The sequence below is a fragment of the Aspergillus ambiguus genome, assembly GCF_047715705.1.
Source record: "Aspergillus ambiguus strain CBS 117.58 unplaced genomic scaffold BDV59scaffold_46, whole genome shotgun sequence".
Taxonomy (NCBI): Eukaryota; Fungi; Ascomycota; class Eurotiomycetes; order Eurotiales; family Aspergillaceae; genus Aspergillus; species Aspergillus ambiguus.
The window spans coordinates 990-25,618 of record NW_027395559.1 but is presented as its reverse complement, the minus strand read 5'-3'; the positions used below and the strand labels follow the sequence as shown (position 1 = coordinate 25,618).

At 56.7% G+C, this 24,629-nt stretch overlaps 5 protein-coding genes across 5 annotated transcripts; 3 read left to right on the top strand and 2 right to left on the bottom strand.

Annotated features, from left to right (window-relative positions):
- Window positions 1–200: 200 nt before the first annotated feature.
- Window positions 201–6,319, bottom strand: BDV59DRAFT_205504 (ankyrin repeat-containing domain protein; the record flags this gene model as incomplete). The annotated part of the gene is made up of 3 exons (XM_073694656.1): window positions 201–3,190; window positions 3,243–6,227; window positions 6,274–6,319. The coding sequence occupies 3 exons, from the start codon at window positions 6,317–6,319 to the stop codon at window positions 201–203; spliced, it is 6,021 nt and encodes a 2,006-aa protein (XP_073543840.1).
- Window positions 6,320–6,482: 163 nt separating this feature from the next.
- Window positions 6,483–7,528, top strand: BDV59DRAFT_210512 (tyrosine-protein phosphatase; the record flags this gene model as incomplete). The annotated part of the gene is made up of 2 exons (XM_073695613.1): window positions 6,483–7,111; window positions 7,191–7,528. Exons 1-2 carry the CDS (start codon window positions 6,607–6,609, stop codon window positions 7,526–7,528), a joined length of 843 nt encoding a protein of 280 aa, XP_073543839.1. The 5' UTR covers window positions 6,483–6,606.
- A 2,611-nt stretch (window positions 7,529–10,139) lies between these two features.
- BDV59DRAFT_121761 (tyrosine protein kinase SWE1) lies at window positions 10,140–13,698 on the top strand. Its single transcript, XM_073686818.1, has 2 exons — window positions 10,140–12,798; window positions 12,851–13,698. The coding sequence occupies exons 1-2, from the start codon at window positions 10,333–10,335 to the stop codon at window positions 13,583–13,585; spliced, it is 3,201 nt and encodes a 1,066-aa protein (XP_073543838.1). The 5' UTR covers window positions 10,140–10,332; the 3' UTR covers window positions 13,586–13,698.
- Window positions 13,699–17,756: 4,058 nt separating this feature from the next.
- Window positions 17,757–18,446, top strand: BDV59DRAFT_187175 (cytochrome b5-like heme/steroid binding domain-containing protein). Its single transcript, XM_073691150.1, has 2 exons — window positions 17,757–18,064; window positions 18,182–18,446. The coding sequence occupies exons 1-2, from the start codon at window positions 17,888–17,890 to the stop codon at window positions 18,257–18,259; spliced, it is 255 nt and encodes an 84-aa protein (XP_073543837.1). The 5' UTR covers window positions 17,757–17,887; the 3' UTR covers window positions 18,260–18,446.
- Window positions 18,447–18,559: 113 nt separating this feature from the next.
- BDV59DRAFT_195905 (putative nuclear migration protein) lies at window positions 18,560–22,403 on the bottom strand (the record flags this gene model as incomplete). The annotated part of the gene is made up of 2 exons (XM_073692646.1): window positions 18,560–19,386; window positions 19,439–22,403. The coding sequence occupies 2 exons, from the start codon at window positions 22,401–22,403 to the stop codon at window positions 18,560–18,562; spliced, it is 3,792 nt and encodes a 1,263-aa protein (XP_073543836.1).
- Window positions 22,404–24,629: the final 2,226 nt, after the last annotated feature.

Below are 24,629 nucleotides of genomic sequence, written 5' to 3'. Positions count from 1 at the left end.
CCATGCCTGCTCTATTGCCAGGGTACATCTCTTTATCATTTGTAATGCGGCATGTTATACTGTCTCCAATGCCATGGCATCCTATTATACACTGAGCGCCCGAGATTAGCAACGTGCCGGTGCGGAGAGCCAGATCTTGGTTTACCCAGTCGACATGAACGAAATAGATATATCAAGATTAGCTATGCATCTCAAGCAGACTAAGTATCATCCCGAGCGTACATATCCAAAATCTTTTCCTGATTCCAGGTATGTGCGACATCCAAGGCACTCTGGCCAGCTTTGTTCTCCGCCCAAGGATCCAAGCCTAGCCTGACTAACGTCGAGAAAATATCAGGAGCATCCTGTATAAAACTGTCCTCATCGTTGCGTCGAGCGACGATATGCAGAAGAGTATCGCCCGCGTTGTTGGCAACGTGGATGTCATGATCCCTGAACATGGCCAACATGTCTTCCTGCGTAGGCGGGCACGCCTCCCCAATATCTTCGTGGTACAGCTTTTCCGTTGCAACATATGAGAATAACGGGGTCTTTCCTTTGCTATCGCGAGCATTGCGGTCGCAACCAGCCTCGACAAAGCGTCGGTACAACTTGGCGAATTCGGCAAATATGTCTCCTGACCTGACATTTCCATCGTCTCTCAGCTCCTTCGGCGATGGGCGTTGGCCGGTATAGCTGTATTGCATCAAAGCAGGCGCGATAAAATGAAGAGCGGTCCGACCATCAAGGGATCGCTCTAGAGGATCTGCGCCGAAGTCCAAGAGGCGGTTGACAACATCCACGTCGATACCGCAATCATCGTCATTTTCTTCGTCGTGATTGTTGACAAGTGCATAGTATAGTGGCGTAAGACCGTTGTTATCTTTTGCAGTCACCGAGGCAGACTTTTCAATCAGCAACATGGAAGTAGGCCCTAACTTGTGCCAAACTGCATGATGCAGCGGGGTGAGTCCAGCATTGTCTCTGACGTGGATGTCTGCTCCACCATTTATCAGCTCTATCGCGCTGAGCTCTCCACGGATGGATCTGTCCTCTAGCCTGCATGCGCTTATCAGGGGCGTCTCGCCGTTGACATCTCGCTGCTCCAGGTCGTAGCCAGCTTGGATCATAGGCTTTACAATCCCATTCCTCTTGCAGATTTCATGAAGCGGCGTGGAGGCTCCGTTGTGTAATGGAAGGTTGGGGTTTGCGCCGTATTCAAGGAGGACAGTAATGATTTTCTCTCGAAATCCAACAGTCGGTGAATCATAAGCTGTATAACAATACGGGCATGCTGCACGCTCTAAAACTGTCTGTACTCTGATATCTTTGGTTCTGACCTTTTCTTTTGGTAGCTCGATTATCGTGTTGGCATCAACTCCCGCTTGCAAAAGGGCTTTCGTGGCGGAGAGGCTGTTGGCAATGGCGGAGAATATGACAGGCTCTTTTCCAAGGGACGGGTCGGCTCCGTGATCCAGTAGCATTTGGAAGACGGCTGAGCTGCTATTTTTCCCAATGGCTGTGCTCAGCGGCACGAGTCCAGTCGTGGATGAGACCGCGTTAACATCTGCCTTGGCCTTCAGTAATATTTCGAGCGTTTTCTCGCACCAGGGTCCACGCATGATACTTGACTTCCCAAATGCAAGGGCAATGTGCAGTGGGGTCTCTTCTTCGGGTCCCCTGATATTAGGATCTGCTCCGGCGTCGAGAAGAAGAGCCAAGGCTTTTGCGTGCCACCAGTATTTGCCCTTCGACAGATCGCACATCGCTTTGGCAACGCCGGACTGGAAGTTTTCTCGGCTGCCTCTGTTCTGGATCAAAAGCTTGATCATCTCAAGATTTGGGAGAGCGCGCTCTGCAGCTGCACTCATTAGTGAAGAGTAACAAGAATCTAATTTGCTGGCGTATGGTATCAACCGCTTCATCATTGAAGTTAGTCCCCAACGGGCAGCCAGTCGAAGCGGCGTGGTGCCGCCATCTTGGATTAAGCGTAGACGCTGGGATCGGACTAATTCCTCCACCAAGTCCTCGTCTTTTGTTGAGATCGCTCTCTCGATAAGCGCGTAGCTAACTTCGGGGATTTGGACAGCTTTTACGATCGCAGGGATGCTATGTCTGGAGAGCGAATGCATTGATTCCCCGAGCGCATCAACTGGCAATAAGTTTCCTCCATCCTTCAGATACGCGCGTCGCATGGTCTCCTCCAACTCGTAAACAAATGGCGACGAGCCCAATATCGGTGCCAGATCAGTCGCTGTATACCGATCATTGTCAAGATGTGCTGGGTCAGCGCCAGCGTCGAGCAGCAGCCGCACGACTTCTCGTATGTTCTTTGTGTCATCTTCGTTCTGGATGATTAACCCCATCTGATGGAAAATGTTCATATTCATGCCAAACACGTCCTGTCGGCATTTCAGGTAATAGCACTTGGTTGCCTTCTTCCCGCATCCGCACCTTGCGACGGTCTCGGGAGATATGGATGGTTTCTCGAACATAGCAGCGGCATGTAGAGCGCCCCGACCATCTCTATCGCGGTTGTTCGGATCAGCTCCAGCATCTAGCAGAAGCCTCACAGACTCCGGTCTCCCGGACTGAGCGGCCTCGTGCAGTGCCGTACGTCGAGCCACACTTGGAGTGTCCACCGACAATGACTGTTGTTGGTATATCTCAATCAGGAGACCGACTATGTTAGCTTGGCCGGCCTTTGCGGCAAAATGCAGAGGAGTTTCCCCTTTGTGCGTCCTTGATTGGACATCTGCGCCCGCCTGTATCAGCATACATGAATTTCTTTCTGACTTGCACGCGGCTAGGTGCAATGGAGTGATTCCCTCGTAGTCAGAATCGTTTACATCGAGCCCAATCTGCGAATCAAGCACAAACATCATCCGAGAGGTTCCCATATTATCCTCATTCTCAGCTGCTATATCGTGACTGTCTATCATTGCAGCTAGGTGCAGGATTGTCCTCCCTTGGTGGTTTTTTCTGTCAGCGTTGACACCCAGCTTCGCTGCCGCCCGCGCCGAGGATTGAGCATAGCACCACCCTCTCTCCCATGCAACACTGTCATGCAAGATTGTGTTGCCGTCATGGTCGATGGCGTTTATATCAGCTCCAGCGGTAATTAAGGCCTTCATGATACGAAACTTGTTTTCAACGTCCATCTCCCCGCCGTCCCGATATGACACGGTGCTCCTCGAAACAGTATGCAATACTGTGACTTTGTCAGAAAACCGACAACCAACACTCGAGTCTGCTATACTTACCCGATTTTCCTTGGTAGTCCGTTGCTCGTGGGTCAGCGCCGTGTTCCAACAGCGCCTTCACGGCAGCAACATCAGCTTGGTTGTAGGAGTTAGCTAGAAACTCCAGCAGAATGGTACGCCCCCGGTGGTTTCGTGATTCAAGAGAAAAGCCTTTATGCAGCATCTTTTGGATCACCGTGGGCTCTAGTTTTCGTCTAGCCACTAGACAATGCAGCACTGTTTGGCCTTTATGGTTTCGGATATTCGGGTTTGCTATGTCAAGCCAACGGTCCGCGTGTGAGCGACTCAATGAATCAGCAGCGAGATGGGCAGCGGTGTTGCCATCGGCATCTTGTCTATCAAAGTCAACGTTCAAAGAACGGAAGAGATCCATACCAGTACACCAGAATGAATCGACAGAAATCATTATGAACGTTTTTCCGTCCGTCTTTCGGGCGGCATTAATATCAGTGCCGGCATTGACAAGCATCCGTACCACCTCGCCATTATTAGCATATAGTCGTTCTACCATATGTAGTGGAGTGTTTCCGTCGAGATCCGTAACTGAGGCGTCGGCACCGTGCGCAAGAAGCACAGATGCCATTGCTGGCCCGTAGTCATCGCTCTGGTACATTTTGTAGACTCCAAAGAGCGCCGTTCGTCCTTCATGATTCCTGGCATTTATATCACACCCTGCATTCACTAGCAAATGTATAACACGCTGTATGTTGTAGATGGAGGCAAGAGGGGGACTTGATGTAATGGAAAGTTGAGCCCACCCGTGTATTGGAAGGCAAAACGGGCGAGCTGTCACGTTCTTTTCACGAATTGCGAGGCCCGGTGGTGGCTTCTTCCAAGACGTTCTGTTGTCCTCAGATATAGCATTGACGTCCGCACCATGCTCCAAGAGAACCTGGACCGCTTCCGGTTCGCGGGCGTAAGCAGCCAGATAGAGAGGGGTGTTGTAATTCGCGTCCCAGCCATTGATATCTGATCGGACGTCCGGATTCCGTAGCAATTCTCGAAGGATATTTGATCTCCCTGCGGACGCAGCCCAGTGCAAGGGACCATTCCTGAGATGCTGCGCGCTCAGCTTTGGCTGTATTGCTTTGAGAACTTGTACGTGGCCGTAGAGGCATGCATAGAATAATGCGGTATCGCCAATGGTGGAATCATCACCGAGATGATAGCCTACGTTCTCCTTTGATTTCGGCAGCAACGGATCTGCCCCGCCTTCAAGGAGGGCACGCATCGCTAGAGGCTTGTCCATGAGTGCGGCATGGTGGGCAGGAGCCAGACCTGCCTCGTCAACACGGTCATGCTGGGCTCCATGCTGCAAGAGGAAAGTTATAACATTCGCACGGCCGGTCATGGTTGCGTATGCCAACGGTGTTTTGTCCCTTTCGTCGGTGATGTTCACGTCCATGTCGGAGATGATGTATTCCACGTATCTTCTGAGACCGTAGTATGCGGCGACGTGCAATGGGGAAGCTGAGGGTGCGATATCGCTATGGTAGTCTGTCCAAAGATCCATCCATGCATCGAGCACAACGGGCCTGTTGCGAAGCAGGGTATCGATAGCTACCAATAGCTTTTCGTCGGAGTGGTCTGCTTCGGCGGCATGTACGGGCCAGTATCTGGCGGAGTACTGCAGGAATGGAAATCGCTGCATTCGCTCTTTGAATCCGATAGAATATTCGGTTGGGGTTCCAGTGCGGGTGTGAGGTATTTTCTCGTCAAGGCAGCCACCGAGAAGATAGTTGATGCACGCGTGGGCTATACGGGAATGTCCTTTGCGAGGGTCCAGGACTGGCACATCATCGCCAGTCTGTCCTGGCCTTTGGACGTGGGCGATATTCGGGTTTCGGAAGAACTCCGTCAGCGAGTGATGAATGATTTGTACTATGCCGTCTTCGCAGAGCTCCAGGAGTGGACCGCAGGCCGTCCGCACTGCGGCTTTAGCATCCTGCTCTGGACGAAGTCCGCCCCGATCTGGCAAGGAGTCGATTACGGTAGCAAGCTCTAGCAGGCGCAGTGGGCGGGCGGCATGCGTGATCCACTGTAGTATCAGCCTTTGGAAGGATTGACTTGTGCCTGAGCGTTCGGCGTGCTCGCGGAGGATGTTAGTGTACATGTCTCCTAGACCATGTGGGAGCTGGGCCAGTTGCGACACGATGTCTTGGGGGTGCGAGAATAGCTCGTCTATCATCAAACGCGCATAGAGAAATAAACCCTGTCCTCTGTCACATATTGACTGTTTCATGCAGGCTGCTTCCTCTGGGCCCATGGGAGGTTCACGAGTGTTCACGCGGTGGTCGATATATTTCTCGATGTCTTTATCCACGTTCCGCCGATCGAGTCTGAGGTCAATCAATCCTGCCGTACCACGGAAACGCTCTTCGAGGTAGAGAAGCTGACGGCTAGTTAGGACTAACTTGATTGATTGCGGGTGTTGATTTGCGAGATCAATCAAGGATCGAATGAAATTCTCGTGGCCCGGTTCCATCTCATCCAGCGCATCCACGACGCAGTAGGCCCTGCGTGTAGCGGCCAGAGCGGACGATATGCATCTCCAGAGGTCTTCAAATGGAACCTCGTCTACTGTGCCGTGCTCTTCCTGCAATCTCTTCAGGCTAGACTGCAATTGTGGGCTATGCGACAGCAACCCATGGGCGAAGTCCTTGAGCAGAGTGCGAGGGGTCCGATTCGACCGGATGATTTCACGGAAGAAAAAGAACAACACTGGGCCATCCTCCTGGGTTTTGAATCTGCGGATGAAGCTGGCAGCGACTACCGACTTTCCGCTTCCTGGGATTCCTCGAATCCACAATGCTCCCTGGTCATCCGCCGCTAGCCAGCGACGGTACTGATCTGTCTCGAGGATCCATTCTCCGGTGCCGGGGATATGAGAGCTAATATGCTTGTGATATTCACTGGTGGGGGAGTCTGAATCCGTTGGATCCAGCCAGTTCCTGGTCTCGTTTACGGCTGCTGGGGATTCCTTGTCTGGTTCTGTCAGCGGTAGTTGTCTGGCTGACTTTGCAACACTCACTGCTGCTCGGGACGAACACGTAGTCAGCTGAGTTCACGTCTACCATATTCTAGTTGTTTCGCAAAATATACGTCTGGAAGACGAAGCAGGATGTATGACTGAGTCACTAAATCCATTCGATACGAGCTGGGGAGTGATTACTCAGCGCCAGGAAACTACATCTACACCGGCATTATATCGCCTTCGTCTACTTCTACTTCTACGATCGTGGAGACTGCCGCACAGACTGCCATAAATAGGGTGTAAATCCCTAGGCAGTCGGCTATCGTTAGCTACCCCACTACATAAAATCCCCAGAATCTCCCCTTTTCCCCTCCACGGCTATATATCAACATGGATCCCGAAGACCTACTACGTCTCCTCCAGACGGACATTCGAACGGAGCTCCCGGCCGATGTAGTCGCCGGGATCATTACCAAACCGCCCTTCGTCTCCGTCCCTGGCATCTTCAACGTGCGCGACCTCAGCAGCGCCGGTTCCTCCGTCCTGCGTCCGGGCCTCGCCTACCGCTCGGGAGCGCCTGCATCGTCGCTCTCAGCCGAGGCCCAACTGGCCCTCGCGCAGACGCTCGGAATCACCACCATCTTCGACCTCCGCCGGCCACTCGAGCGCGCCAAACTGCCCCATCCCGTCATCGACGGCGTCCAGTCGGTATGGGTGCCGTACGCGTTCGAGGCGCCACCGCCCGACTACGCCGACTTTGGCGGCAGCGACGGCGGCATGGCGAGCTTCACCAAGCTGTACCGGAGCTATCTTGACACGCATGTGCCCATCTACCGGAAGGTGTTTGAGCATATCCGGGATCGCCCGCAGGATCCGTTTCTCTTCCACTGCTCAGGTCTGCTTTCCCTCTACCTTCCACCCCCACCGTCTTTCTTCTGATGTGTTTGTCGTTCAGTGCTAACGATCCGCTCTAGCCGGCAAGGACCGCACGGGCGTGCTCGCCGCGCTGATCCTCCGCGTGGCCGGGTGTTCGGACGCTGCAATCCTCCACGATTACATGCTGACGCGTGCGGGGATCGAGCCGGCGCGGCCGCGCCTGGCTGCTATGTTGAAGGCGCATCACGGTCTGGAGGGGGACGACCTCGAGCGGACCGGCATGGTCACACTGTTCGGGGTGCAGATGCAGGGGATGCGGGGGTTCCTGTGCGCGCTGGACGAGATAGGCGGTGCCGAGCGGTACCTGCACATGCGCCTGGGCTTTTCCGACGAGGATGTCCGAGTGATTCGGGAGAATTTACAGAGAGGAAAGTAGAAGAGGTTGTTTTGCTTTCGCTAGATTCTGTCCGCGATCAATATAGGCATTATGCGTCTACATCCGTGGACGGGCCCCCGCTGTATGCTGGCCGGGCTGTCCCTCGCAGACACCTCCTCACCGCTGGTAAGGTTAGTGTTTAGGTTGTCACCGGAACGTAGTCGGGATGCGAGGATTTTTCTGGAAGCGTGCTTGCACGGAGCTAGTCAGCGCGACAGCCAGGGTCCTGGATAGTCCTCCACCATGTTCAGATCCCGCACTGAAGCGCATCACCGGGGTCTACGGGGTCAATAATGGGTCATTGGGGGCTTCATTTCCGATAATGTCCACCTCATCCAGTCTCCTCCGTTGTTACTACAGCAATGCCATGCGTCAACAATCTCGACCCGGCGGACAACGCCCTGGGCGAGGTCACGAGAAGAACCAGGCCAGGCCATCCGTACAGGCCATCACCATGGAGATGGGCAATGAAGCTGCAGGATGCGCGCGCATCTTCATATATGTCAAATGCGATTGCATTGCGGCGGGCTCCCAACATGCGTCCTGCGTCGCAAGAATTCTATTGTGGGCGGATGCGGTGCGGGCACACGTGGGGACAGCGCGGTGGTAAAGCAGGAAAGCAGGCGCACGGAAGATCGATCAGCGGGGGAATTATTGCAAGAGGGGAACATACATGGCGCCATGCGGCGAGGGGTTCTGCACCCTGGGAGCGGCTGGTCTGATCGATGCGATCTGTCATATCAGGTTGGGGAGTGGAGGTCTGGATCGACTGAATTTGGCCGGGGTTGGAGCGTGAGCTGGAGATTAGGGCAGAGCTGCAGGAATGGGGTGTAAGGGATGAAAGATGCATACAGAGATAACCAGTTTGGAAGAGAATAATTAATAGATTGGGTATTAGAGTTGGGGCGAATGTTGGAATCGATTCAGGCTTATTGGGATTGATGTTTGGATATACATGGTTAGTATCTGGTAGGAATTTGATAGAACTACCGCGTGTACATGGTTCGAGATATATATCTCAAGTATGGTGGTGACATTATCTATGGAAGCACTTCCCTACCCAAGTATCTAGGTATCCAGGTATCCCAGGTATCTGGAGTAGCCGTAATTGTCCAGGCAGTAACTTCAATACTGACGATAGGTAATGTGATATGTCATTCAATCTGGAGAGTGACCGTTAACTGACCATCACCGGACCTACTACCTAGTAGGTATTTACTAGGGAGTATTGATGTATAGGGACTAGAATGTCTACACAACTACATACGCAGCTTCAGTTACTGTCAAATTGTCAGTCATCCACTCCGACATCGAACAACATTACCCAAGTAGAAGGATGAGGAGGAGATGTGGCGAACTAGAGGGCCAGATAATAAATAGCACATGCAAGGGAGCCACGGTTGGCCCCGCGTTCTTATCGATTATTTATCGATAGACAATATCTAGAATATGGAGAGTAATGGTCCTACTGTCGAGAGGGACGTAGAATATCTCAGAACTACAGAATGTATACTCCGTAGAATGTATAGAATGCGAAATACCACGAACATACTGATATTATGTTGATGAATAATTAAATCATAATAAATAATAATAACAATCAGATAGACGCGTCGGGCTAACCGCATCCGGCAAGAGGGTCAACAACACCGACGCGCCCACGCGTGTCCAACCAAAACCACCAAAATCCATCAACTTCGACTTCATCTACAACTTCACCACCACCATCACCACATCCTCCGCTACAACCATTCCTACATCCTCTCCTACAGCTCTCACGCCTCTTTTCCGGCTCCTCCGCAATGCCAGACTAGTCCCCTCTTCTCCTCGTCTCTTCCGCTTCCCCACCCGCTATTTGTCCCGCCCGTAAGGGAAAACCCCTCGGATATTTTATTGACTCACTCAGCGTCGACCGCTGCATACCGCAACTTCATTCTACCTTTTCGCCCCTCCGTCCCGGGCTTCCGCGCCTCATCCCTTTCTTCCTCTTCCTTCGACTCCTTCGCGTGGCTATCGAGATCGCGCCCCGACGGTCCTTAACTCTCGGGTCACTCCACCCTCCCCTCCCCCCCTTGCGCCGTCCGCTGCCTACCGCACTCGACGGTTTAATAGAAAAGAAAGAAAGGGAGACGGAAGGGACTTCACCATCGCGTCTTTGTTTGTGCGATTCTTGCATCCTACTGCGCGCGCGCATCCTGTTTATCGCTGCCTGTCAACCCGTCTCGCGCGCGCCTACTCGTTCATCCATCCACGCCTGCATCCTCCGCGACGCGCCGCCCTTGTTTTGACCTCGTTGTCAGTCTGAAACATTCCTCATCGATCCACTCTTCGTCCCAAGCCCCCGGTGACCTTCCACTGATCCTGGCGACACCGCCATTACGTGCCCCCTCCCCAGCGCGGCCTGCTTTTGGGCGCATCCGGAGAGTCTGATCTTTCGTCGCTCGTCACTGGGAGTTCATGGAAACATCCGACGTTTCAGGCGCATTCTATTGACTTTGTCTGCTTGGGGTGTAATGCGCCCCCAACCGTCGCGCACCCGTTGTTTTGATAACACTGTACCTTGCCTGTTCAGCATTCCTCTCGGTCATTGCTTTCCCACCTGCCTACCTGGCTAAGACACGAGAGCCGCACCGCCACCCACTCTGTTGTTGTCATCAAACACCCTTCGCGGTGTGACATCCTCCGTCTCTACTCCAACTACGCCCCCTCCGCCTCTGCCGGACCCCTTCAGGCTCTGAAGGTTCCCTCAACCACTTCAGACCGCGTGTCTGGTCCATCTACCATCACTACACCTACATCCCATAATGGTCGCAACCTTCTCGCCGCACCGGGATGCGGGCGGCACCCTTCACTTGCCGTCTCATTCAGGCATACACCACGTTGACGCGAGTTCCGCCATCCGCCAGTTGCGCCGCTCGTTGTCACGTTCACCCTCCAAGAGCTCGAATTTCTCCCTTCTCCGGAACCAGTCTCCTTCCAAGACCACGCCATACGTGTCTTCGCCATTGTCGCCGTCCCGAAGGTCGCCCCAGAAGGGCAACTTCGTCCTCTTTCCCAGCTCTTCCCACCAGTCCCCGTTCGCTGTGCCATACCCCCCCAGTGCTAAGATCGCCCGACCCGCGACGCGTCGGGTGCGAACATCTCCTCGAAGCCCAGCAAAGCGCGCCCTGAACATCTCGTCAGATCAGGGAAACGCAAAGCCCGTCCAGCCCGTGCCCGCGACCCCGGACGTGGAGAACACGCCGGCCAGTCCGGATCTGACCACGCAGTCTGCGGACACCGCAAGTGGCAGCGGTTGCTTCCTCAATCCACCCACAACCGATACCGCCTTCGCCCCTCGTCCCACGTTGTCCCGCATCGAAAAGCGGCGCAGCGGAACCTTTGGCACATTCCCCACGGTCAGCCCACTCAAGCGCAGCGACGGTCTGATGAATCTAGATCGCGCGTCTCGGGGGAGTCCTTCGGCCAAGCGAAGGAGTGTTCATGCGGCCAATCTCGCTGGCGAGTTTAGCATCTTCGATAGTGAGGGCACTCCAGCCGCCGGGGAAGAATCCCCAGATCAGTCCTCCAAAGAGACCGATCCTCCGTCGTTCCCAGTTCCAATATCGCCTTTCAGCCCATTTGCGACGATCCCGAAACGCTCTTCTTCGCTCCGCCGGTCCACGCTTCAGCAGCGCCAGAGTGACCGTTCCCTCTTCTCTCGCGCAAAGGCCATGGAGGATTTTCCCGACGTTGGAAGTCCCACGTCAGTCCGCCCTCGCCCATCACTGGATAGTAACCTCTTCCAGCCGAACCGGGAGAGCCTCTTCTCCCCTCGTCCGGCACCGGGGAGCCCCCTGTTTTCGTCCGCCACAAATGCAGCTGGACAGCCTCGCCCAGCTGCACATCCCCTATCGCGAACCATCACGCAGTCTTCGTCTAGTTCTAGCCTGGTGGAAGACTCACCAACCCATGAACCTGCCCACAAAAATGACCGGCCACGAGGCGTATTCAACTTCTCCAAGTCTCTCCCCGCTGGGTCCACGCGCCCGGCGCCTGTGCGACAGCTCACCCGCGAGGAGTCGACCTCTTCGAACGATTCTTTCGCCACGCCAGAAAACTACAAGCTAGTGAAGCCTCTGCCGGCGGCATTTATGTCCACGGGCCTCATTTCGAAGAAGAACCGGAACGCTGAAGACCCGCAAAACTTGCTGGGGACGAGCAAAAACATGCCTGATACTCCCTGCAAACGACCCATCAACCTGTTCCCATCGGCGCAACAGGGACCGGCCGAAAACCCGTTTGGGAAGTCTACAATGATTCGCCCGGCAGATCTGGTACCCCCATCCCCGTCGGACCCTCCCAGTGCACAGTCCAAGCCGGGGCCTTTTGCACGTGGGATGGGAATCTTTGGCAGCAGCTTCAACAGACCAGAGGCATCGCGCCGGGGAAGCTTCGTGAGTATAGACGGAGATGAGATGCAGTCCCAGTCGCCGTCCGGCCCTCACGATTGCCCACCATTGAGTGAATATGATCTTCCACCGACACCCACCAAGCAAACCTTCTTCCCATCTCGAACTTACCCGCCGGCTACCTCGCAGATCGCCTCCCTCGAAAGGCTCTCCGAGGCGATGGGGACCAATACGACTCCCCTGCATGACCGGTTCCAGCGCGGGTCGCCGCGCACACCGCAGGACAACCTCTTTCCTCCCGACCCAAGTGGTCTGTCCATTTCAGCTCCAAATGACCAACACCCGATCAAACCAGACTTCAGCTCGTCCAACCTTCCGGCCACCCCCACCGGACCGCGGGATTCGTTGCTGCAGTCAGGCAAGCGTCCCAGTCTCCCATTGAATGTCTTCACGGCCCCCGACGTGGACCCAAGCTTGACCTCGCGCTTTGAGCGGGTCGAGTTGATTGGCACCGGCGAGTTCTCCCAAGTCTACCGCGTCGCCAAACCCCAGAACGCAGCAACGCTGTCAATGTTCTCGAGCAGCCTGAAATCTCCCAAGACCTTGCCGGAGCAGGTGTGGGCAGTCAAGAAAGCCAAGCAACCGTATTCGGGGTTGAAGGACCGCGAACGCCGCATCCGCGAGGTTGATGTGCTCAAGTCGCTGACAAACTCGGACCATATCATCTCCTTCATGGATAGCTGGGAAGACAACGGCCATCTCTACATCCAGACCGAATTCTGCGAAGAAGGCAGTCTGGATGTCTTCCTGGCCCAAGTCGGACTGAAAGCCAGACTGGACGACTTTCGCATCTGGAAGATCATGCTCGAACTGTCCTTGGTATGCTCCATGTTGTTCCTTCCGTTTAAGAAGTAGATACTGACTTAGCTAGGGTTTGAAACATATTCACGACATGGGCTTTATTCACCTGGACCTGAAGCCGGCCAATATTCTGATTACCTTCGAAGGTGTCCTGAAAATCGCTGATTTCGGCATGGCGACTCGGTGGCCGGCCGAGGAGGGCATTGAAGGCGAAGGTGATCGAGAATACATCGGCCCCGAAATCCTGATGGGACGTTACGACAAACCCGCGGATCTCTTCTCGCTGGGTTTGATCATGTTTGAGATTGCCGGGAACGTCGAGCTCCCGGACAATGGCCTCTCCTGGCAGAAGCTTCGGAACGGCGACATGAGCGATGTTCCCAGCCTGACGTGGAGCTCGGAGACGAGCATCTTCCGGGATGCCTCGGGCAACCCGGTTTCCGAGGAGCCATCGTTCGAGGAGCTGTGCGCGTCGGACTTTGGCGACGACACATTCGGCGAAGATAGCTTCCTCGGTGGCCGGAGATCCAGCGAACGGAAACCAGTGCCGCTTGCTCGGACGGGCGAGCTGGTCGACCCGCCCAGCTTTATGATCGACGCCAGCCACGAACAAGCGCTGGACAAGATTGTGCGGTGGATGATCTCGCCGGATCCACGGGATCGGCCCACGGCGGACCAAGTGTTGGAGACGTACGGGGTACAGTTTATTGCCCGGCGCCGCCGTGCGGGTGCCACGATCTACGAGGGCAACTGGGGACCGGCCGACGAGGTCCTGGCCGAAGATGCCGAGATGATTGACGTGTAAGGCGTCCTCGGACCTCACACATGCATTTGGAAGGAGTTGGTGCATTCGTTACAATACCATATAATGACGGCGTTGCAGTGGAATCTGGGATTGAATGTGATATGTTCATATTTTCGCCTCGCTTTGGAGGGGCCATGGCTCTGATTTCCGACCTCTTGACGTTCGAAAGGATGAACGGTCAAGATACCACACTCTCTCTGTCCTGTTTCCTTTGTCTGATTGCTTTTAGCGTTGGTCTCTTTTCCTTGATGCCCTGTCCGGATGTGTATGATTGGATTTAGCGGCCAGAGAAGATTCTTCGTGTTTGTTTACTGAGATTCCCAGAACTGGCGACTGTACTATATTTGTTGGGAGTCGAGGACGACTCTGTGTGCTGATAATGTCTGAGCGAGAGATCAAGCGGGCTTGAGATCTGGGAATGGATTGCATTGAGATATACTGTGTGCGTAGTCGTATACTGATACATTTTACATATGGTCTGTATACATATTGCCACCGGGGAAGGCGGTGAACTCCAGCGCACATCTTTCTGCCGTCTTCCTTCATCAACTTCACCTTCTCAACTTCCTCGCAACAGCCACTTCATTCCACCCACCATGCCCTACTGAACAACTTCCTACCCCCAGAAAGAGCCGAAAGAGCTACACGAGCCAACCCGCTCCCAAAATGACCGACACCCGCACCTACATCTCCGACTCTCTCCTCCGCCTCACCAACGCCTCCGACGACACCGTCGTCGACTTCATCCTCGCAACCGCCACCTCTGCCCGCTCCCCCTCCTCCTTAGAAGACAAGCTCGCCCCGTTCCTCGACGGCGCCCAGCCCGCCGATGTCCGCGACTTCTGCGACGCGCTGTACCGCCGCGTCGGTGCCGCGTCGGCCGCCCCATCCGCGGCGTCAACCAAGCCCACCGCGCGCGCCTCGACAGCGTCATCATCAAAGAAACGGTACGCATTGCTCGACATGGAGGACGAAGGGGAAGGACTGGGCCCGGTGAATGTAGAGGCGGACCGGGACCGGGACCGACGGAGACGCCGTGAGGAAAAGCCGCCGCGGGAGAAGGAGGAGAGTCGGAAGCGGGACCGCAGTCGCGACGGTGAAAGGAGCGGGCACGGTCAGCGGTCGGTGAAGAAGCCGCGGCGACGGGCAGCGGCCGAGGAGGACTTTGAGGAGCGGTGGGGGGATGAGGAGATCCCCGATGAAGAGGTGGAGGAGGAAGAGGCGCCGGCAGAGTCGCCGGCAGCGGACGCGGAGGAAGACATCGATCCCCAGGCGAAGCAGGAGCTGGAGCGGCAGCGGGATCTCGCGGAGCGGGACGAGTTCGCCAAGCGGCTGGCGCGGAAGGACGATAGCCGGTCAAAGAAGGTGGTGGAGGACCGGACGCGAACGGGGGAGGCGGCGCGACGGCGGGCGCTGGCGGACGATGCGACGGCGCGGGCGGAGGCGATGCCGGAGCTGCGGCTGCGGTCGCGGCAGGAGTATCTGAAGAAGCGGGAGATGGAACGGCTGGCGCTGCTGCGGAAGCAGGTGGCGGAGGAGACGGCGGAGCTGCGGGAGAACGAGGCGCGGCTGACGCGGCGTGAGAAGGAGGAGTTTGCGCGGAACCGCGAGGTGCTGCGGATTGCGGAGGAGCGGCTGCGCATCGACGACCACCGCGATGGGTACATGATGCCGGACGACTATATCACGGAGAAGGGCAAGATCGACCGGAAGAAGAAGGAGGAGGCGCTGTACAAGCGGTACGTGGACCGGGATGAGATGGGTCAGGAGCGGTTCGTGACCGAGCACGAGGAGTGGGAGATGGAGCAGACGGCCAAGGCGAAGGCGCAGATCAACCGCGCCGAGTTTGTGGACGAGGGCGACTACGAGTATGTGTTTGACGACTCGCAGAAGATCAACTTCGTCATGGACGCCAAGATGGAGGGCACGCGCAAGCCGCTGCTGACGGCGGAGCAGCGCGCGCTACAGCAGCAGCTGGACGCCGCGGAGCAAAAGGCCGCGTCGATCGAGGACACCCGGAAGAGCCTGCCCATCTACCAGTTCCGCCAGCAGATCATCGACGCCGTGCGGGATCACCAGGTGCTGATCATTGTCGGGGAGACCGGGTCCGGGAAGACCACCCAGATCCCGCAGTATCTCCACGAGGCCGGGTATACGAAGGGTGGGCTGAAGGTGGGATGCACGCAGCCGCGCCGAGTAGCAGCCATGAGCGTTGCGTCGCGTGTCGCCGAGGAGATGGGTGTGAAGATCGGGAACGAGGTCGGCTACGCTATCCGGTTCGAGGACAACACGAGTGACAAGACGGTGCTGAAGTACATGACGGATGGAATGCTGCTGCGGGAGCTGCTGACGGAGCCGGATCTGGGCCAGTATTCGGCGCTGATGATCGACGAGGCCCACGAGCGGACGGTGCCGACGGATATCGCGTGCGGTCTGCTGAAGGACATTGCGAAGGCGCGGCCCGACCTGAAGCTGCTGATCTCGTCGGCGACCATGGATGCGCAAAAGTTCCAGAAGTACTTTGACGATGCCCCGATCTTCAACATCCCCGGACGGCGATACCCGGTAGATATCCACTACACGTCGCAGCCCGAGGCGAACTACCTGGCTGCGGCCATCACGACGGTGTTCCAGATCCACATCACGCAGGGGCCGGGCGACGTGCTGGTGTTCCTGACGGGTCAGGAGGAGATCGAGGCCGCCGAGCAGAGCTTACAGGAGACGGCGCGCAAACTGGGCAGCAAGATCCCGGAGATGATCATCTGTCCGATCTACGCCAACCTGCCGTCGGAGCTACAGACGAAGATCTTCGAGCCGACGCCGCCCAAGGCGCGCAAGGTGGTGCTGGCTACGAACATTGCCGAGACGAGTTTGACCATCGATGGCATTGTCTACGTGATCGACCCGGGCTTCGTTAAGGAGAACGTCTTCAACCCGCGCACCGGCATGGAGAGTCTAGTGGTGACGCCGTGCTCGCGGGCGTCGGCGAACCAGCGCGCCGGACGCGCCGGGCGCGTCGGCCCCGGGAAATGTTTCCGACTCTACACCAAATGGGCGTACTACAACGAGCTGGAGGAGAGCACGACGCCAGAGATCCAGCGCACCAACCTGAGCAGCGTCATCCTGATGCTGAAGTCGCTGGGCATCGACCAGCTGCTCGAGTTCGACTTCATGGACCCGCCGCCGGCGGAGACGATCATCCGGGCGCTGGAGCAACTCTACGCGCTGGGGGCGCTGAACGACCGCGGCGAGCTGACCAAGGTCGGGCGGCAGATGGCGGAGTTCCCGACGGACCCGATGCTGGCCAAGGCGATCCTCGCGGCGGACCGGTACGGGTGCGTGGAGGAGGTGCTCTCGATCGTGTCGATGCTGGGCGAGGCCAGCGCGCTTTTCTTCCGCCCCAAGGACAAGAAGATCCACGCGGACAGTGCGCGCAACCGGTTCACGATCAAGGACGGCGGCGACCACCTCACGCTGCTCAACGTCTGGAACCAGTGGGTGGACTCGGACTTCAGCTATGTGTGGGCCAAGGAGAACTTCCTGCAGCAGCGCAGCCTGACGCGGGCGCGTGATGTGCGCGACCAGCTCGCCAAGCTGTGCGATCGCGTCGAGGTCACCGTGAGCACCTGCGGGTCAACCAACCTCATGCCCATCCAGAAGGCCATCACGGCGGGATTCTTCCCTAACGCGGCGCGGCTCCAGCGCGGCGGCGACAGCTACCGCACGGTGAAGAACGGGCAGACGGTATACCTGCACCCGTCGAGCACGCTGTTCGAGGTGAACCCGCGATGGGTGATCTACTTCGAGCTGGTGCTGACCAGCAAGGAGTACATGCGCAGCAACATGCCGTTACAGGCGGAGTGGCTGATCGAGGTGGCGCCGCACTATTACAAGAAGAAGGATCTGGAGACGTTGGGACTGGAGCGAAAGATGAAGGGGGAGGGGGCGGCGGGCCAGAAGAGCCGTGATTAGCAGCATATGGATAGCATGATTCTATAGTTGATCTCATTGATATAGATACTTGATACTGAAAATGTGAATGCATAATTAGTCATTGAATCGTATACCGCACCCTGAACCAATCATGCCGGGCTGATTTCAATTCGACCGCGGCTGCGGCCCTTTTAACCTCGGCTGTTTTTAGTCCGAAACCCCAGATTGTACGGGGTTGATGGCATCATATAATTCCGATCGCATTCCGTCCCCTCTTTACTTCACCCTTTTTACCTACGCTTCCTCTCCTACATATTGAGCTACCTACCTACATACCTCCATATTGCATCTCTCCAACCATCTAGCAAAATGTCCAAGTCCTTCTCCCCCGCCGACGTCGCCTCCCACAACTCGCCCGATAAGGGCCTCTACATCATCATCGACAGCAACGTCTACGACGTGACCAACTTCGTCGACGAGCACCCCGGCGGAGCCAAGATCCTCAAGCGTGTCGCCGGCAAGGATGCCTCGAAGCAGTTCTGGAAGGTAAACTCAGCCTGGTTCTTTCGTTCTCGTCTGACGCTGTGCCTGCCTGTGCCTGATTACCCATCTCGGCGTTTTCCGACGGAGACGACCCAGACGCCGCTAACGGTTTCTCCATAGTACCACAACGACGGCGTGCTCAAGAAGTACTCGCCTAAGCTGAAGATCGGCGAGGTCAAGGACGCTGCGAAGTTGTAATTTTTCTTTTATTCATCTGTCGGGATTTGTCTTCGGGGTGGGTAAGGAAGAGGAATGCATAGAGTGGACCGAGGCTTGAGGGACCGAGGTTTATAGAGGCGGTTCCCTGTCTGTCCTGTACGGATTACGCTCATGGCTCAATCGATTACCTTGCATCATCGTCCAATGTAGTCATTAAAAAAAAACTAAGCTATTCGCTGAAGGGAACAACAGTGGTATCAGATCGGGTATAATCGACTGCAATAAAAAGAAAAATACAGCGAAGAAAAAATACAGTCGCTAAACGCTGGATCAAATGAATCAAAACCCCCGGAACGGATCTTCCGGCTCATACATCCCATAATCCAGCTCGTGATATCCCGGGTGCCGCAGACTCCACGGATTCGACGGCTTGCGCACATGGCGCGGCCGTCCCGCCGCGGCCCGATACCGATTCGACTCGGTCTGGTCGATGAACGCCTCCATGCGCACCGTGCCGATGGCGTCGAAGAAGTTACCCGTACGGACGCTCGTCTCCGACGTGCGGCGGCTGACGCTGCTATTCATCGTCCCCGGCCCGGGCACCGGGGGCGGCGCCGCTGTGGCGTGCGTGTCGGAGGACGCGCGCGTCGACGCGATCGACGGCATGGTGCCCGTGCTGGAGAAGCTGCGGATGGCCGGGATACGCGGCGCAGTGTTGCTGCGTTTGCGCGCGTGGTTGTGGCTGTGTGTCGAGAATCGCGGCACGGTTGGGGGGTCTGCCGCGTCCAGCATGGTCGGGTCGATCTCTGGGACCGGTTCCGGGTGGTTGAAGGAGCGTTTGCCCTTGGGGGTCGGGCGGGGACGTCCCTTGGCGATGCGAATCGAGTCGCGGATGGGATTGCGGCGGAGGGCCGCTGTCGGCGCCGCGGGAGCTGTGACCTCTTCCTGCGGCACGGGGGGGAGGGCATCGAGGTCGTGGATGCCCGAGTGGCTGAGGAAGGACAGCGCCGTCAGCCAGACGTAATGTCGTTCGACGCTGGTGGCGGTGAATTTCAGCGCGCGTTTGGGGGTCAGGATGAGAATGGAACGGTTGAAAGGGGCGCCCGTGCTGGCGCCCTTCGGAAGGGGATTGTCGTCCTTCACATCCAGGACGGATTGGATAGTCACTGCTGGGGTTAGTCGCTGCGGATATGAGAACGGGGCTATGAGAGAACGTACGTTTCCTTCCACTCTTGCCAAGCAGCGCAGTCCCACTGATGGGCTGCTTGCTGCTCCACATGACTGCCCGCTCGTATGGAGCCAGCCAGACCCATCGTTTGTGCCGGACGCCGCTGTTCGTGATGTTGGCCGAGACCTCCTCGGGGTTCTTATTCTCCCAGGTATCCTTGGCGTCGCCGACGCCAAACGAGCGACGGCGGACGTACTTGAACATCCATTCGCCCACCATTGTCTGCGCAATCGCATCCACAACGCTCGTTGGCTGAACGGACGTGGCGGCTGAATCGTGTCGCTCATGTGAAAAGACACGGGATGGCGTCCGTTGATGGGTCGAGCTTCCATTGAATCGTCGGTCGACGGGCATAGTGATCTCGTCAAATGGGAGGGGTGGCCGTTGTCGGGAACTTCCAGTCGTGTACGAAGAAGACGATATGGGGGATGCCCTGCTCGGCGGCCGGTCGGTCTCGGCTTGAGACATCGCAGCAGCGGAGCGAACACGCCGCAGCGTGGGCCGGCGCACTATCGTGGCGTGTCCGCCACGGTCCGAGAAGTTTCGAGGGAACGAGGGGGTTGGACTCTGGCGACCATCGCTGCCTGTGAGCGGGAACTTTCTCGAGCTAAGCCGAATGGGCACAGGGAACGGAGGCGCGATGCTGGATGTCCCGCTCCCGCTGCCGCTGTCGAGACTGGGCTCGCTAGGGCTCCGTGTCCGGATCCTTTGATGGGCAGCGGCACCGTTGGAAATCATCGCCGCTCTTCGGATGTCTTGCTGCCGCAACCCGGAGCGTGGGCCAGCAGAGGACGGACCAGCCTGATCCTTGTCGGCTCCAGTTGGTTCGTAGATTTGCGAGTCAGGGTCAAGCAGATGCTCATCCACTTCAGGCAGGGCGAGGTCGTCGAAGCTTGTGCGATCCTGCGCAGAGACCAGTTTGCCTCGTCGGATCTTGTAGGACGCAAATGGTCGGTTCAGGAGCTCATCGTCGGTGAAGATATCCCTCGTTGCCTTAGGAGATTCATCATCACTCATTTGATCAAATCCAGCAAAGAGACTGCTGCTCCGCATGGGTCGTCGCAATTCCGACAGGGACTCATCCGACAGAGGGCCGTTGTCATTGTTTCCAGGATACGCCTGCCGCACTTGGCCAACCGGCCTGCTTCGTCCTGGAGCCTTGGCTGGGACGGGAGGAGGGGCGGTATCGCCTTTCGCTGGCCGGGGAGGCGGTGGACGATACGGTTGCACCGGGACATCCTGGCTGTCGCGTCTGGGCGGTAGATCCTGAATAGCGGATGGCAGGAGGCTCGCCGGTAGCTTAACGGGCCGTTGATCAATACGAATCTCCTCTGTCTGTATGCCAATCGTCCGACTAGGGACCATTGGACCGAAGTTCGCCTGACTGGAAGCGTTCTTCGTCTGGGGCGGTAGCACCACGCTGCCTCGGGGCGACGAGGGCTCCGAGCATGGCGGATGGATAGCGATCATCGGGACGTCGAGTTCGGATGGGCCCTTTTCAGAGGGTTCATCATTTGGAGGGTCTTGATCAGGAGCGGGTTCTTGCGTCTGGACGGATGCGCATACCATAGACGTCCGTTCTGCTCCACTACGAGGCGATGCTTCTCCGATCTTGGGTGTCCAAGGCGGGGTGGGAAGCTCAGCCACGGTCTGACAAGACGTCGACACCATATCAATAGAGTCCTTGGGATGTAAACCTGAACTGGTCTCCCCGATGCGCTCTTTCGCCTCCCTGCCCGAGTTCTCTCCGCTCTCTGATGGCGTGGGGGACGGCGGCGGAGAGTACTGGATACCCACATCGCGATATACGAAAGTCGCGGGAGGCTGGAACGGACTGCTCTGCTCTTTGTGGGCGTCATTCCGTGCTGCAAGCCGATCAACGCTGTCCTGGAGGGAGAGACCCAGGATCTTTCTCGCCTTCTCGCCCATCCGATAGGATGTCTGGGAGTTGGCCGAGGCGGGACGTTCCTCCGGAAGGGCCTCGGGGGAATCCGGTGCCAGATCATGCTCCTCGGGCATATCAAACTCGTCCTCCTCGTCAAAGGCCAGCTCCTCGGCCAGATTCAGCCCATCGGTCTTGGCACCGGGCATATTGGCCAGGCTTGCCACCGAGTAGCGGATATTATGGTAATCGCCTTCGTCGGAGCTCAAGCTCGTCACGCTCGTGCGACGAGGCTCCTGACTGCTGGAGCGAAGACTCGCGGTATCGCTATCCTTACCGGCAGTGACATCGTGAGGGGCGTCGTTTGCAGGCGGGGGAGGAAACGAGCCGGCGGCCTGGGCAGCGGCCACTTCATCCAGGACGATCTTCAACCGTCCCTCCACGACATGAACCTTGCGTTCGAGGCTTCTGCGCTCACCCTCCCACGATTGCTTCTCGCGATCCCAGAGCTTCAGGGTGCGATCGACCTCCTCCTCGCGACTGCGGGCGCGCTTCTGAGCCTGTTCGAGCTTTCTCCGCACATCAGAGATGTTCTCGAGGGCATCGTCGCGCTCCTTGGCGAGCTCCGTGAGGGCGGACGAGGATCCACCCTCTAGCAGCTGCAGCTGGTGTTTGAGGGAGCGGATCTCGCGGGTGGACTGGGACAGACGCCCTGTGAGGTCTTCATTTTCGGTGCGCGAGTCGTCCAGACTGCGTTCGAGCACGTCAATGGCCTTGGCCTTATTCTCGACGTCCCGGCGGAGGGACAAGATCTCTGAGACGAGGGAAGCGTGCAGGGTAGGAGTGAAGCGCCGCGGGTCCAGCGGAGAGATGGTGTCCTCCTCGATGACGTCGTCGTAGTCGCTGGGGCCGCCTGGAGAGAAGTTCTGAGTGGGAAGAGAGGTGGGCGAAGACATTGGGCCTGGAGACGAGTCTCCGCGGGCGTGGATGGCGGAGGTTCGCTGAGGGGTGGTGGATGGGGTGGGAAATGCCTTGGACGGTGGCGGGCTTTGAAGCGCGGTGTCCGTGGCCATGGTTGGTTTCATTGTCCCGGGGGGGTCGGGACCATTTGGCAATGAATATAGATCCGACTGGTTACGCCGTAGGAATCATAGATGGCGCAATTGGATCTGGGATGGATAGCTGAGGGGGAGGGATGAAGCTGACCAGCAGCGGAAGTCTGGAGCCGAGTTAGATACCTGGAGAAGATGGGAAGTAGAAGAAGACGTACCGGGTCGACCCTCGAGTCCCTCAGATTGAAGGAAGCTCCCAGTGCAGACTGCAGACCTGGAGAGAAAAAGCAAACCCCCAATCGCCGAAATGACAGTCCCTTGCAAGTCATGCAGTGAGGGGGAACCAGAGGGAATGGACGGAAGCGGGGGAGAAGTTGCAAGATGAAGATCGCGTTCAGCCGACGGTGGCAAGGGAAGCAACGCTTTTTTCACAATTTCCACCTGGACTGGCAGAGAAGGAGGGAGGAAAAGACGACCGAGCAGGATGGACAGTCGGTGGCCCCGTGAGATCACCCGCCGATCCAGGCTCGTTGGCCCCGAACGGATTGGGGGGGAGAGCGAAAGAACCAGTCCGAGCATCGGGTTAGCACGATGGGACGTGAGGACGGACAAGCCAAGACGAAGCTGATTGAGCATGATTAGCTCGCAGGTCCCAGGGGGGTGTTCGTTAGGGGGTGGATGGGGAATGGCGTAGACGCACCCGATTCGGGCGCAGAAGGACTCCATAATGGACCCAATCGAACTAAGAGACCCACTAGAGCTGCCACTGGCTTCCGCATGGATGAGAAATTCAGGGTGAAATTGGTCGAGACGCGAATCAGACGGAGGGATCGGCTGTGGATTGCAGCAGGCAGAGGGAGCGGGCCAATAATTTAGCGCCGAGGGAGAAAAGGGGAGGTTTCAGATGAGATGAGTTCGACCATACAAAAAGGGACCGTTGTAAGAGTAGTAGGAGGGAGGACGAGAAGTGGAAGTACGTAGATAGTGATGTTGAGTTGGAGTGGGAGTTGTTGAGATGAAGGAGAAGATGAAGTTGAAGTTGAAAGTTGTTTTGTTTCCTGTTTGGGCGATGAGATCACAACACCACCACAACCCTACTTTCGACTGTCTACGTAGTACTTTCTACACCTTTCTGGTCCTCCGTAACACTCTTCTACAAACTTTTTCTACTCATCCTCTTCGACTGCGTACTCCCAACAACATCCCAATCATACGATAACAGAGCTCCCCACTTCCACGACGCGCGGGCCGTGTTCAACCTTGGTCTCCATCCGGAAATTAACCTCCAAATCACGACCCTTGCGGCTGCACGACGCTGGCTGTTGTCACGTCGTTCTCTGGGTCGTGAATAAGCATAAGTCGGTTCCTCGTTTCAGGACGCGTGAGGCGCCGTGTTTGCTGCCGGAGTTGTCCTGAACGAGAATTGGTCTGGTTCACAATGCAAGGATCCAGTTTGCGCCGGAGTATCTTCTTTTTGCCACTCAACGCAGTACAGCGCACACGATGGCGCACATCCACGTCTAAGCCTTATGGAGAAGGTCTCCTCCGTTTCCGTAGGTGCGAACGTGAGCAAACTGCGGGCTAGTGACTCGACTTGCGTGTGGACGGCCGAGCCGACCCACCGTGTCTTAGTCTTGGTCTTGTTGGTCGCTTCAGGGGCTACTTGACAGGTCAATATGAACCGATATTAACGAGTCCCAATAATGAGATTGGGATCGGGTCCAGACTCAACCCGTTTTTTATCCGTACGCAGGATGGTTGCCTGTTTGTGATGTCTCCGGCTCGACCGCGGCCAGCCATGCGGTGGGCAGTGGACGACAACGTTCGCTACCAAAGGACCACGACGATAGTCTCACTAGTGCAGTCTCGCGCAGAGTGATGACGGGACGATGTCTGGACGAGCGCCGTTGAGGATCATCGGGCTGCAGCTGTCACCCGTTGCCTCGTTGGAGGAGGGGGACTATCAATCTGAGGCGCCGGAGAGGGTGATGAGTTGTGATAGATCCACGGATCACCCTGGTCACATTCGAATGGGGTATAGATGGACGTCGACTCCCCAAATGCGAGGACTAACCGCAGCTGATAGTTATGACACGCCATACTATCGACTATTAAGGCCCTCGACCCCCTCCTCCCCTGACTAATCAGGCACGACAGGACGACGCCGTCACGCACCCAACCATGCGACAAACCATGCGATGACCATGCGACGGTGTAACCTGTAACCTTCTTACATGTCCATCTCCA